The sequence below is a fragment of the Schistocerca piceifrons genome, chromosome 4 (genome assembly GCF_021461385.2).
Source record: "Schistocerca piceifrons isolate TAMUIC-IGC-003096 chromosome 4, iqSchPice1.1, whole genome shotgun sequence".
Lineage (NCBI taxonomy): Eukaryota > Metazoa > Arthropoda > Insecta > Orthoptera > Acrididae > Schistocerca > Schistocerca piceifrons.
This window is the reverse complement of record NC_060141.1, coordinates 524,953,586-524,969,111: the sequence shown is the minus strand read 5'-3', so window position 1 is coordinate 524,969,111 and position 15,526 is coordinate 524,953,586. Positions and strand designations below refer to the sequence as shown.

Below are 15,526 nucleotides of genomic sequence, written 5' to 3'. Positions count from 1 at the left end.
TGAGAAGCAGCAGCATTTCTTGCTGGTGCACAGAATTCTCTGGTTTAAGGTGTTTTAAACATTATCTTTATTTTCTGACTCGGTTAAATAATTACGTAATCTGCAGTGCACTGATTTTGATTCTATGAAGAATTTAGAAATAAAGGAGACAACTCACTGAAAGACAGAAGTGCTGTTTCGTCGATAGGTACACAAACAAAAGATACAGAGCCTGGCTAGCTTTTGGAATGCACTTTCTTTTACATCCATTTTCATCCTTCAGCTGACTGCCAGTTCTTTCCTGGCCCCACAGTGAGTGCCTTAGGGTGTGGCAGGGCTGTGGGTTGGGGTAGATTGAGGGATGGAGAGAGGTAGGAGGCAGGGAGTGGTTGGGGAGAAGTGGCTCATGGGAGAGTGGAGAGCCATCTGTGGGCTGGCTAGAAATGCAGGCAGAGGGGACAAATGGTAAACAGCTGGGCACACGGCATTGTAGATAACAGCACACAACTAGCTGATGTGGGGACACAAAGTGGGCAGGGGATGGGGCGCGCGCGTGTACACACACACACACACACACACACACACACACACACACACACACACACACACAAACATACAAAATTGGGTGGAGGGTGAGGGGCAGTGAGTTACCGTAGGTTTATGCCAGTAAGGTTATGGAAATGAAGCATGTGCTGTAAGGATAGCTCCCATCTGCACAGTGCAGTCAACTGAGCACTCAAGTGACTGACGTAGAAATTAAGCTGCTTGGAATAAAATAGTTCATCTGGATACGATTTACTTTGAAATAGTATTTATTAGGTAAATTTGTATTTTCACATTTTCAGCCATCATTCATATCTATATCTGCACTTATTGCAGACGCAAATTTTTCAGGCCTCTAGTTAATCGGTGAATAAACCAGTACCAAAAGTAACAAAGCCTTCGAGCCAATCTGTCAGATATGACGAGCAACTTGGCACTGTAGAAAGTCAGATTTTTCTAAAGGTAAATGGAAGAACTGGGACTAGTAATGTAGTATCATTAGAAAATAATGCAGGAATTCAGGAGAGCACACGGACCATGACAGAGGTTCATACCGATAATTGAACTAAGTGAAGTAAGAAAAATGGGGATGGTAGTAAGGATCTGACAAAAACAGCATATAAAATGTGGTTGTTAGTAAGGGACAAAAAAAGCGAACAGTGTCACAATAATAGTGACTAAAGAAATGGTGACCAGAGTACTTCATTTGGAAAATTTGTGCAACAGAATAATTAAAGTTAAGTTAATCATAGAAACAAATGTCCTTGATGTTAATCCAGGTTTATGCTGCTCAAATAGGACGGGAGACAAATGAAAACAAGTAGCTTATCACTGTATCTAGGACGCTGTAACGTCTAACAAAGCTGTGAGTTTAATACTAGAGTTGCAAATGATAGAGAAGGATATGAAACAGCCATAACAAAACACAGAGAAGATCACAGAAATGATGAAGAGGATGTGTTACTAAAGACAAGCCTGAAAAAAATTGTATCTTTGGTAATGGGTGGTAGAAGAAAAGAGTGAGTCACCAGTTTACCATATACAGTTAGAATTGTCAACAGAAATCCATAATACACTATGTAATAATAAATGAAGAAATCAGAAAATGTACAAGAGAAGTGAAAGGGAAATCAAACATTAATCATCACAGCAGCCACAAATTAAGATATGGTAAACAAGGAGAAAAAGATAGTCAAAAATCAGATGTCAGAAACTGAAAGGTAGAGAAACCAAAGAGATTGATTAAGACACAGTTTCTCAAAGATGAGATGAAGAATGGAGAAGGTTTGTTCAGGCCTTAGTGGAGACAGAAGAAGAAACATGTGGAATGACATCAACAAAAGTCACACACAAAGAAATTCCATGGTGGAAAGAGAGAATTGCAGGAGCAGTCAAGAAGAAGAAGAAGAGTAACACATGGAGAAAATAGTTAAAACGGAATGAAACATAATAAAGGCAAATGGAAACAACTAAACAGAGCAGCAAGGAAAATTATAGCATTGTCTAAGTAGACGTCTTGGGAAAAATTCACAAAAGAAATAGAAGAGAATTTTAAGGATAATAAGAAGACATTATAGCACGTGTAACATAGTAAAAGGAAACAAAAAGAAAATACTTAAAAAGGCATCAACAAAGATGGAAATTTATGTGGGAGGAAGAAGAAAGGTGGAAAGTATAGAAAGAATACTTTCCAAACCTATACAAAAGACAAGACAAAAAAAAATAAACATAATGAAATGGAGGGAAATGAAAGAAGTACCATTATATATAATAGCCCGTTGTGCTAACCGCTGTGCCACCTTGCTCAGTAGGAGCTATTGTAATTCAGTGCTGTATAGAATAGAGAGGATATTATGGACCTATGGAGAAACTCCTGATGATTGGACAAAGGCCATTATCATACTTGTTTTCAAGCAGGTAACAGGATGCTCTATGAGAACTACAGAGGAATAGCTGTATATGGAATGAAAAATGTTGAAGCTCCTTTAGAGGATGACATCACGGTGGAAATGATAAAAGCTACAGGAGCTGTTGGTTGTTTGATTTGGGGGAGGGGATAAAACAGCAATGTCATTAGTCCCATCACATTATGAAAGGATGAGGAAGGAAGTCAGCCTTGCCCTTTCAAAGGAACCATCCTGACATTTGCCTGAAGTGATTTAGGGGAATCACAGAAAACCTAAATCAAGATGGCAGGACATTGGTTTGAACCATCATCCTCCCGACTGCGAGCCCGTTGTGCTAACCGCTGTGCCACCTTGCTCAGTAGGAGCTATTGTAATTCAGTGCTGTATAGAATAGAGAGGATATTATGGACCTATGGAGAAACTCCTGATGATTGGACAAAGGCCATTATCATACCTGTTTTCAAGCAGGTAATAGGATGCTCTATGAGAACTACAGAGGAATAGCATTACTGTGCCATTGCTTGAGCTTTATAAAATTATAATATTACAGAAGACCAGGAACAAAATAAAAAAAATAAGACAACAGCACCAATGATTTCCTCTTGGAAGATCAACTGTAGCTGTCATATTTACAGTTATGCACGTAGTAGAAGAGAAATAGGAACTTGGGAAAGATATTGTAATTGCATTCATAGATATCCAAAAGACATATGGCACTGTAGAATCAGAGAGATTTGACAGGGTCTGAATAGACTAAAACTGTCAAAAGGAATTCATGCCTGAATTGTGTTGCAATAGATGGCAAAAAAATCTGAATAGTTGAGAACAAGTAGAGAGATTCAACAAGGAAGTGTGCCCTCACCAGCACTCTTAAAATAGTCGTGGACATCAAAGGAGTGCAGACTGACACTTATCCACAAAGTCACATAGTAATGTTTTTGTGGCCTTCAGTCCAAAGATTGGTTTGAACCACTAGTCTGTTCACGTGCATACCTCTTCATTGCTGCATAATACCAGTGACTACATCTTTCTTCTGGTTGAACCTGCTTACCCTAGTCAAGCCTTTTATTCCTCCTCAACTTTTTATCCCCCTCCCCCTGCCCCACTCCACGCACACACTCTCACTTCTCACCATTAGCAGATTAACTACTACTTGATGTAACAGGATGTGTGCTGTCAACTGATTCCTTCTTTTAGTAACATTGTGCAATAAATATCTTTTCTTTTGAATCCAGTGCAGTACCTGTACATGAGTTACTTGATCTGTCCATCTAATCTTAAGCATCCTTTTGTGACACCATATTTTCAAACCTTCTATCCTACTTTTGTCTGTAATGTTTATCATCCACATTTCATTTCCAGTATGGCTACACTCCAGACTAATACTTTCAGAAAAGACTTCCTAACATGTCTGCAGCTCGTGGTCTACTGGCTAGCATTGCTGCGTCAGGATCACGAGGCCCTGTGTTCGATTCCCATTCAGGTTGGGGATTTTCTCTGCCCGGGGACTGGGTGTTTGTGTTGTCCTTATCATTTCATCATTATTCGTGACAGTGACTAGTTGGGCTGTGTAAAAATTGGGACTTTGTGTGGCTGCTGATGACTGCACAGTTGACTGCCCCATAAACCAAACATTGTCATCGTCATCACCACCACCACCACTTCCTAACACTTAAAGTTATATTCAGTTTTAACAAATTTTTCTTTTTTGAAAATGCTGTCTGCATTTTATGCCCTCCTTATGTCAGCCTTTTTCAATTATTTTGCTGTAAGAATAGCAGAACTCTTCTACTACTGTTAGTATCTACTCTCCTAATCTACTTCCCTCAGCATCATCTAATTTAATTTGATTACATTCCAGATTACTTAATTTACACTTTCTTCATCGTATATTCTCTTTTCATGACAGTACTTTTCATTCAGCAGCTCTTCCAAGTTGTTTGCCATCTCTGACAGATTTTACAGTGTCATTGACAATCCATTCTTTTGTTTCTTTTTTGTGAACTTTAATTCCCTTTCCAGATTTCTCCTTGGTTTCCTTAAGTGCTCATTCATTGTACAAATTAATTAACATGGGAGATAGGCCCCAAGCCTGATTCTCTTCTTCCCAGTTACTGTTCATCTTTCATGTCCTCTATAATATAACTGCATTCTGGTTTCTATATGAGTTATTTATAACTTTTTCGTCCCTGTGTTTCATTCCTGCTACCTTCAGAATTTCAAAGGGTGTATTGTAGCAACGTTGTCAAAAGCTTTTTATAAATTTACAAATACTATGAATTTGGGTTGCTTTTCTTCAGCCCAGCCTCTAAGACAGGGGCGGGCAAATGTTGCACGCGGCTCATGAGCGCACAGCGCTGCACGTGTGCTGCTCGCGTGCAGGCGTCGACCGGGGCTGTGGCGACAACCGGCAGGTTGCGGCAGTGTAGTGCCAGGCTAAGCTGCAGACGTTGATGCGAAGCGAGCACTATGTAGTGATCGTTGTATTTCAAGAAACGGAGAAGTGGAGATTTGCTATCTTTTAAAAAGTAATCATTTTTTCTTTGTGCAAAAACGTGAAAGTTTGAAATGTTTAATTTGGCAGTATTCTCGCTGGTCAACGGAAGTTTAGTATTGAAGGCCATTATAATAAATTTCACAAGTACGAGTACAATTTATTGTCGGATTCTGAGCGGATGGGGAATTGACTGAGCTTAAGAAGAGCGATCTGACGATACCAGATGAATCTGTCGTAGTTGGCCGGCCGGAGTGGCCGAGCGGTTCTAGGCACTACAGTCTGGAACCGCGCGACCACTATGGTCGCAGGTTCGAATCCTGCCTCGGGCATGGATGTGTGTGATGTCCTTAGGTTAGTTAGGTTTAAGTAGTTCTAAGTTCTAGGGGACTGATGACCACAGCAGTTAAGTCCCATAGTGCTCAGAGCCATTTGAATTTGTCGTAGTTGCTGTTGTCACGAGAGATCTGCGATTTTCTCTCGTCATGTCTCTCATCTAACTCATTTAACATTTTATGGAGCACTGTTTTCAAGTTTTCAGGACGACAACAATAATAGCCCAGCGGTATGTGCAAGTTATAAGACTGCGCTTAATATAGCGAGAGCTGGAAAACCATTTGCTGAATTAATAAGTCTCGGTTAAGAGCAAACATCAGTGATGAAAATTTACGTAACCGTTTGTGTTTGTCTGTATGTAGAAATTTTGTTCCAGATATTAAATGTATTGTAAACTCCACCTGTGATAATTAAATAAAACGTATCGTAGGTAATAGGTACTCTTTCAAACCATGATTTCCTTCAAGCACTCCTACTAACCTTATTCATTCACTCAATAAAGCAAGCTAGGAAACAAAACGCATTACAGAGGAAGGAGCGGACAGAAGGTATGGTGGGGATGGGAGATAAGCGGGTGGCCAGCTTGCCCCTGTGTGCACGCGGAACACCTGTTAACTGCACGCGTGCAAGTGCACCGCACGTGTGCAGGATTCCTGCCAGCCCCTGCTCTAAGATAAGTTGTGGGATCATATTTGCTTCACATGTTCCTGCATTTCTCTGGAACTCAAGCTGATCTTCCCCCAAGGTTAGTTTGTACAAGTCGTTCTGTTCTGTAGACCTGTTGTGTTAGTATTTTGCAACTATGACTAACAAAACCAAGTTATTGATAATGCTCACATGTGTCGTAACCTGCCTTGGAGAACACTACATTTATTTTGAAGTACAAATGTATTTCTGCCGACTCCATATATCCTGTGTACCAAATAGAACAGTTCACTATTTGTTTTTTATTCAGGGAGTAAAATGACTACTGAAAAAGTAACTCCATAACTGCCAGTAGCTTTGCATAATTGGTGTAATACTTTTGTTCATGGAGGCACTGCAGATGATGTCAAGCCCCCCACTACCTTGCTCTCTTCTCCACCAACATTGGCCAACTTCATGGCTGCTGGCCTGTCTGCAGCTAACCACCATAACGATTCTGTTCCATAGAGATTTCACTCATGTGACTGAAGTCCAGTCTCTGTGTCAGCTTGTGTGCTGCAAGAACAGCCTCTGAAAAAGTCTTTCTGGCGTCTTGGCACATAAATGGCAGAAATTGTTTGGGCCAATAGATATAAATCCAGTTCCCCACCTCCATGCCACCCCCCTTCCCACCCCCACACTCACCACCCACTGAGGACTTCTACTCAATGTGTGCCAGTTTCAAATTCTCACTGTGTTTCCTTTTCATCTCCTTCCAATTTGAATCTGTTCTCTTTTCCTTATTGCCATGAAATCCTTCTATCTGCAACATGCTTATTTTAAAGTCGTCTTTATCAGTTCTTTTTTTTCTTTACTTATGTTGTTTGTCAATATTTATTGACTTTCAAATTCAGCTTCTTGTTGACGTCTTTTGTCAAATGCCTTTGCAAGCCTGTTCGATTAATCTGTTGTCATTTATTTATTTCATTTTTTAATGTACTACTTCTTTTATTTTGTGCAGTAATGTATATTGTTCAAATAATAAAAGCTTCTTTCTACCACCAAAAAATTCCACAACACTGCAACATTTGAAGTTCCATCTGTCTTGCTGATGATTTGCAAGCAGAGTCTGACATATTACACACAGCAGAAAAACTTTTGAATGCTTGAATTGTTTTATCTGTCAAAATCATTAATATGTGCACTGTAAAAATGTGATTCGTGGCAAACTGCCACCTAGGAAGAGAGAAGTCTGCACTATCTAGAAATACGGCGTGTCAGTATAGTGTGCTACATTACTCCATGTATCAGTCACAGATGATTTTATCTACCACTTTGTTCTTCGCTACAAATTTCACTAACCAATTATTACAATTGAAGTAGAGGATATTTAAAGGAAAGGTTAGGGGTTGGGTTGTTTCGGGGCAGGAGACCAGACAGCAAGGACATCGGTCTCATTGGATTAGGGAAGGGTGGGGAAGGAAGTCGGCTATGCCCTTCCAAAGGAACCATCCCGGCATTTGCCTGGAGCGATTTAGGGAAATCACGGAAAACCTAAATCAGGATGGCCAGACGCGGGATTGAACCATCGTCCTCCCGAATGCGAGCCCAGTGAGAAAGGTTAGGATACAACCCAATAAATAAGAGATGTTTTGTCAGGAATGGAAGTGCCCTTCAGTGTAGTCACCATTTGCCTTCTAAACTAGATGCGGAAGAAACCCTTAAATGATTTTGAGGGCATATATAAGTATAATAGTTTACAATTTTTGAATATGTAGAATATGGCATTTCCATCGCAGTTTCAAGTCATTATAAATTTGAAAACTTAATAAACCACGGAATAATGTAGATAGAGAGGTAAAAATTGACACACATGCTTGGAATGACATGGGGTTTTATTAGAACAACAAAAAAATATTAGAACAACAAAAAAAACAAACAAAATGTTTGACAGATGGCGCTAGACAGCAAAACTGCTACCGTGACGGGTGAGAGGTACGCCGATATATTACAGAATTGCATCATCCCCAGTCTGGCTGATAAAGACCTGCTGGAACATACGATGTTTATGCAGGATGGTGCTCCACCCCATATTGCTAGATGCATGAAAGATCTCTTGTGCGCGTCGTTTGGTGATGATCATGTGCTCAGCCGCCACTTTCCTGATGCTTGGCCTCCGAGGTCCCCAGACCTCAGTCCGTGTGATTATTGGCTTTGGGGTTACCTGAAGTTGCAAGTGTATCGTGATCGACCGACATCTCTATAGATGCTGAAAGACAACATCTGACGCCAATGCCTCACCGTATCTCTGGACATGGTTTACAGTGCTGTTCACAACATTATTCCTCGACTACAGCTATTGTTGAGGAATGATAGTGGACATATTGAGCATTTCCTGTAAAGAACATCATCTTTGCCTTGTCTTACTTTGTTATGCTAATTATTGCTATTCTGATCAGATGAAGCGCCATCTTTCGGACATTTTTTGAACGTTTGTATTTTTTTGGTTCTATTAAAACCCCATGTCATTTCAAGCATGTGTGTCAATTTGTACCTCTCTATCTACATTATTCTGTGATTTATTCAGTTTTCAAATTTATACTGCCTTTTGGATCACCCGGTATATGACCCCGCTGAACCCTAATTGAAGAACATCTCTGTTCTAAACAGTCAGTGTTACACCGTATGTAGTGGTATAAAGCCTAACCCTTACCCAAAAGTGAATGAACAGAATCATGTCATTTTATTGAATAACCAAATGTTGTGATTTTTCTTTGTTTGCAAAGTCAGGACGGAAATATCTTTTGCCAGGTACAAAAAATAATATTTGCTTTATTTTCACAGTTCTTCTGCGAGGGCAGTGCCAGTCAAAGGAAGCAACAACAAAAACAGTTCTGCTTCTCAGGAAACTGCAGAAACAGTTTCTTCTGCAGAGGTACTGTGCAAGGGCAGTGATGCCAGTATTCGGATGTCTGTATCTCCACAAAGTGGGATGAGGAGGCAGTCAAGTGGCTCTGATGAATCCGTTATGTTATCACAAGGTGGTAAGTACAGCGTTATTATTTCATAACTCATCCTGTGGTGTGGAATTATTTTATTCATTCCTGACATGGAAGGTAGATATTAACACTTACTGGTCAGTAGGGACCTGAAAACATAGTGCCAATTTTTGGCAAAATTCGTATCTACATTGTGAAAAACTTGCATCTAAATTTTTTGTATTTGCAAATCATTAGTCAGACAGATTTAAAGAGTTGTCAGACAACATACCTGAAGAAGAAGCCATAGTGCTTTGAAATGGACTGTTTGCTTTCGCAGAAACTTCAACAGGTTTTTTTCCAAAATTGTCTTTGCTTGTTTTCTTTTCTGGCTCTATTTAAACTTTCAACAAATAACTGTTTTCCTTTGAGAAGCAGAAGTATTCTCCTGCCGGTGAATAGGTGATTTAAGGTGTTTCTCACCTTTTTTTGTCAATTCGATAGTTAAAAATCTTCAGAGTATTGGTTTTGACCCTTCATGGACATTAAAAGCCTTGCATTCTATATTTGACAGTACTACACATAGATCTGATAAGATATAAGGAGCAGTCAAATGAAAATGAGATGGATCGAAAAAAGTAAGGAAACTATGTATTAATTCAAAAGTAATTACCATAACTGTTAATACCTTTATCCAACTGTGAGACAAGATGGTCAATGCATTCGTGGAAAAATGCTTGTGTTTGCCAACAGCACCATGATATTATCCAGGCACGCAGCTCATCCAAAGCAAATTGATGGCCATGAAAGTTGTTCTGCAGGGTTCCAAAAATATGAAAATGACATGGGGGGAGATCGGAACTGTTTGGAGGATGTTTGAGGGATTCCTAGCAAAAATTTTGCACTGTACTTTCCAGTTGTCAAGGCCGTTTCAACTACGCTGTAGAAGTTTTGCTAAGAAGCCCTTACACATCTTTCACACAGTCTCTATCTCTCCCCATGCCATCATATCATGGGAGCCCTGAAGAAAGACATTGGTGCCCGTTGATTTGCTTCGGGGGAAGAGATGCACACCTGGGTAAAACCGTGGTTCTGTAGGACAACTGCAGACTTTTTCCATGAAGGCATTGACCATCTTGTCTCATGGTGGGATAAATGTATTAACAGTTACGGTGATTACTCTTGAAATAATGAGTGGTTTACTTGACTTTTTCCAGCTGCCTCATTTTCATTTGACTTCCCATAATACTTAGCAGAACTGAAAATAACTCTATTCACATATTGAGGAAAGACATTTGGCATGGTTTAAATACGTTCACAGGTTTAGAGTTCCAATCACTGTATGGCAGAGTGTGGATTCTCTAAATTGGCAGTTGTCTGCAAGTGTAAACAGTCTAGAGTTATTACCACTGCCCCATTATCATAGGGATCACCAATCCCATCTGGTATTGTGAGGGTCATAATCGATCTCTATGAAGGACCTGGATTAATATCTTCAGTCATTTCAAAATAAGAAAAGAAAACAGCAAGCAATGCACAACAGAAAGTATTTGGTAATGGCTGCTATGCAGTTAATTGCTGTGGTTGACAGTGTCGTAAATGAGGTACTTCAGGTCTGACCTCTATCAGTATTTGATGCAACCACAGTTCAAAACACTTGCCACCTAAAACTGCCATGTTAAAGTGTTCAGATTATACAAACTTTTGAACTTTAGCTAATTGGCAAACACATCTGCTTCTTGTTCTAAGATCCTAGGTCCAACAGTTGGATCTTACATTGCATTATGCAGCTTGTATCTATTCAACTGCCAACAGTATGTGTGACACCAGAGCATCAAGCACAGTGATATATTATCGCCTTAGTCCACTTTTTAACTTGCAAACACATTATCTTTCCAAATTGGGCTTTGTCAGATGATGTGCAATACCAGTATTAACAAAAAGTTGGGTACATTTTCATTTTTTATATGCAGAAAAGAAAGCTGTTTAAAGCTGCCTCTGAAAAATAGTTCATCTGGATACAATTTGCTATGAAAATTCATTTATTAAGTAATTTCACATTTTGAGGCAGAATTTGCATATGAAGGTCCCAATTGATGGATCCTTGCAAATTCTTAATCATTTACAAGGTTATCCAAGGGTTATCTCTGGTAGCATTAGTTCAAGTACTAATAAAATATATTCAGGGAGATTGATGGCCGGGCCAAAGACTTTAATGAAATGATAATCTTTCTCTCTAGTGTAATTACATCATTACAGTAAACAGTATGTGGAGATAACATACATGAAGCTATTCATATTGAATGTGCATCAAAAAAATGTACAGTTCTAAGTTAGAAAAAATTTAAGAATTAAGGATTGGTGAAAATGATTAATATGGGAAATGAGGAAACAAAGACAGTATGATCAGCCATAAGGTAAAGAAATGGGTAGATCATATCAAATACAGCTCAAGAAATATTGCAAACGTTGGAAGAGACTACACTCCTGTTTGACAGAATTGCAGTGCAGGAAAGAATCATGAGAAGTGAATTTAGTTAATCATCTTAGGACATGTAGTGATGAAAGGAATATCAGGTGTATAGAGCTCTAAAACAATATTGCTTGTACAAACTCAATAATGAATTTAATTGTAATATACTTTGATAAGCCCTTGTACTGGTGGCAATGCATTGAAAAAGATTTGTGGCAATAATTACATTCCAGATAGCTTTTGTCAAATTCCAAAGTTTGTCAGCATTGGCACTGGATGAATATTACACATATCACTATTTTCTAAATTTTAGCATGTTTCTTGATCAACAAATGATTAGAATAGCATGCAGGCCATGGACGTAGTATTATCTGTTGTCTTAAGAAAAAGCCTGTTGAATACTATGTGCCCTCATTCTTCTTTTAGAATACAGTTCCACAGAGTTAAAGGAAGATTACCAAATTAAGTTCTTCAGCTTCAATATCAGTGCACCTTCTATTGAGAGTACTGATAGTTTGCATTTACCTTTATAAAGGGTGACCCATACTCCATGAACAATTTTTTCAGAGCTTTTCACAGATATTTTCTGATTGTTCAGGTGTAAGGGACCCGTGGTTTCCCGTGTCTTGTTACAGAGTAATTGCTTCTCCGTATTTATCTTTGTGTCTTTATTTCACTGAAAATGTCTACACAACACTGCAAATCTCAGTGGTATGTGATGTGTGTCCTGTTTAGAAACAAACTTGTTCCATTCACTCATGGTATTTGCTGTCAGTAACAGTAATGCATAATTTATTCTTCATCCTCAAGCTTGGTTTCAGTATTGCTTAGTTCTGGCTTGGATTAGTTTTTCTAGCATTGTTGTATGCTAACAGTGATACACAAGGGTATGGATAGACAGGTGTACTGATAGAAGAACTGATCAGTAAGCGCCTCATAGATGGATTCACTGTACGCAGTGGAAGAGCAGATTGCGATGTAACAGTGGGCCATTCCTGCAACAACAGCAACCATAAACAGTACTTTTAAACCTGCAGCTATTAGCCTGTTGGTGTACTGCATTTTCACATGATCTCTTTGACGGAATTGTGTCTCTTTGCTAATTATATTAAGTATATAATAGTGATATATTTTTCTACTCATGGAGAACAATGAAAGCCACACAAAGTTTTACATTTCAAGGGGAAAAAGCACATGACTTGCACATAGCTCAGAAGGTATACAGTTACATATGCAGGGTAACTAATGAAATTGGTTTCAAGCAGGGCAGTCATAAGTGCCATTTTAATAACAATTGTAAAGATAACTAATATATTGATTTGAAACAATACCACATATTTTGTGAATGACGGAAGTTCTGAAACATATCATCCATCTTATAATCTGTCCATCACAACCTGACCTATGAAACGAATAAAGACCTAAAGAAGATACAGTGGAGGCAATTGACAAAAAAGTATAAAAGTACTGGAAGCATTGTATATGTTGATCAACAACAATCTTAAATGATACCAAAAATATCTTAAAGTAATTACCCAGCAGAGGTGAATAGCCTTATCATGAATGCAAGTTGTATTTTTGATCACCATAAAGATGGCCCATTGAGTTGCAGACAGGCACAACAAACAGACTGTTTACATATCCAGCTGCTGGCCACACACTCCCTCCCTCCCTCCCCCCCCCCCATCCCTCCCCCCCCCCACCCCCCCACCCACCACCACCACCACCACCACCACCACCACCACCACCACCACTACCACTCCCATGCCTTCAGTCTAACAAGCAGCACACTGCTTCCCGCCACCGCCACCATACTATCCCTCCCCTCCCCTTCCCTGCTCCAGCCTCCTCCTTATCCCCACCCAATCACCACTCCCATCATGGACTGGTGCTGCTGCTCACAGTGTGGTTTCAGTTGCTTGAGACTGCAGTCACGTGTGTGCGTGTGTGCGTGTGTGTGTGTGTGTGTGTGTGTGTGTGTGTGTGTGTGTGTGTGTCGCTGACGAAGGCCTTAACAGCCGAAAGCTATAATTGTGAGCCTTTTTGTTGTGCCTATCTGCAACTCAGCATCTCTGCTATATGGTGAGTAGCAACTTTCTTTCTTATAATATTGTCAGATAATCAGTTTCTTTTCCTGCTGTATTATTTCTTTTGTGCTGTCTCAGCACCATTGCTAACAGACTGAAATGTAAGCATTCCCTAAAATTCTGTAGAGTTCGACCATTCTTCAGAGAGTAATTACTTTCAATACAGAGTAGACTACTTTTCAGTCACTTTACTTCAGTGCTGTTTTATAGCTTTACAGCTTCCACTGTCAATAGCACCATATTTTTCTTTCAGTGATAATGACTTGGTCGTAAAATATTATTCACCTTCCACCTTAACGTCATATGCATTTGGGAAATTGTAGAAAGTCTATGTTGCTGTCTAGACGTTCCAGTGGAATAGTGTATGATAAGATATTGTAATAGCTTGGCAATCTTGTACAGACACACCATCAGAGCAAAGCGATCTGGAGGGCCGAGTTTGTGCTTTAAGAGAGCAGCTAAGAAGACGTGAACTGGAAGCTGAGCAATTAAAGAAACTGCAGAGGAAGAAAGCTCGTAGGGAGGAACTGAAAGCTACGGAGCAGTCTTTACTGAAACAGATACAGGTATACTTTTATTACAAACTGCAATCTTTTAGCATTAATAAAATGCTTGAAGTTACAGTTAACATTATAATGGGATAGATTACTTACTTTTTATCACTAACAGAAGATCTAATAACCAACAACATTTCATGGCAAAATTTTGGTATCTTTGTTTTTAATGTAGAAAAAGGATAATGAGATTGGATTGTTTACGTTTACATAAGATGTTAGATGATGTGGATGGAAGCAACCTCACCTAAATTTATTGAGAGTATTGTGAAGTCATAACCAGAATCAAGTCCAAATCCAAACACAGGGTCACTAATGAAATACAACTCTTCACTGAAAGCATGTTTATTACGAACACCAGTATACAGCCAGAATAAAACTGAACTCCTCTATGGAAATTGTTGCTACTTATACAAACATCGAATATGCCAGACTATACAAACATTACAAATGTAAGAAATTTCAAGAACCTCCCAGAACTGATAATTACTAAGTAATTGCTGGTGATCAGGTTTGAACTGACGACACACAGCACTCCAGCCAACAATACTAACCAATTTGGATGCAGCACTTCTTGCATCATTTCTACCTCTCTTGGAGAAACAGGACTCATGGTTCCTATTGGAGCCAACCACAGTGCCATAGATCTAGATCTTGTAACTGATCCTCTGTACGGCAACACTGGCAGAGCGTTGCATTCTGGCCGTATTGTAACATTCTCTTCATGATGATGAGCATCAAATGTAGCCCCTCTTATTGAAGCTTCACAGTTGTCAAGTGGGTCTTCAGTTTCCTTGAATGAGAAACACGTACATCAGTCTGTGCCTCAGGACTGCAGTTAGGCTGTATACAAATGACATGAACAACAACTCTCCACTTTTGTCTTTTTGAGGAAGGGTCATAATCCTCGACTGCATATGTGACATTGGAGAAGCATTGAAAAGTACAATACAGCAACAATTAGTTTTTAGTGACTTACTCAATGGTCCTGCATTCCGCAAAGGCATAAAGATCCGTACCAAGTCTCATGGGCTGTCACTCACTAGCCGATGCTTGACATTATATCACTCTGTCTTGGGCATCTAGGATCCATATGTAAGCCAGCTGTCTTGCTGCTTCAATCCTGTTTATGGGGTGTTTCATTTAGTCATCTTGAGTATAATCTGGCTGAAACAGGAACAGTGTATGCATATTCATTTTGGCCTCTTGACCTTGCCCAGAATGATTGGTGTGAAGGTTGTAATGACTTGCTTCACTATGTTGTATGCGAATATCATAACACGCAGTATTGTATCGCAATTTCTCTGAGAAGCATCATAGCATTGAGAACGTATCAGCCAACATCTTATTGAAGTGTTCTGTGAGGCAGTGTATCTGTGGGTGTTGATGCAACATAAAATTACCTCCGATATTTGGTTAAAAGATCCTAGTAAACTTGTCATGTCAAATTTGGATAAAATCGCAAGCTTTTGATAACTACCTCCATCATCATCATTATAAGATGCCATGTCTAACTGTCAAAAAGCTGGCAAGTCTCCCACTTTTACGCCA

General features: G+C 39.4%; 1 protein-coding gene across 1 annotated transcript in view; it reads left to right on the top strand.

Moving 5' to 3' along the window:
• The window catches only part of LOC124795978, a 258,146-nt gene that overhangs the window by 107,395 nt on the left and 135,225 nt on the right, over positions 1 to 15,526 (top strand). The window contains exons 13-14 of the mRNA XM_047260060.1: positions 8,728 to 8,927; positions 13,824 to 13,987. Coding sequence (XP_047116016.1) covers positions 8,728 to 8,927; positions 13,824 to 13,987 — 364 coding nt within the window. The remainder of the gene's footprint in view (positions 1 to 8,727; positions 8,928 to 13,823; positions 13,988 to 15,526) is intronic.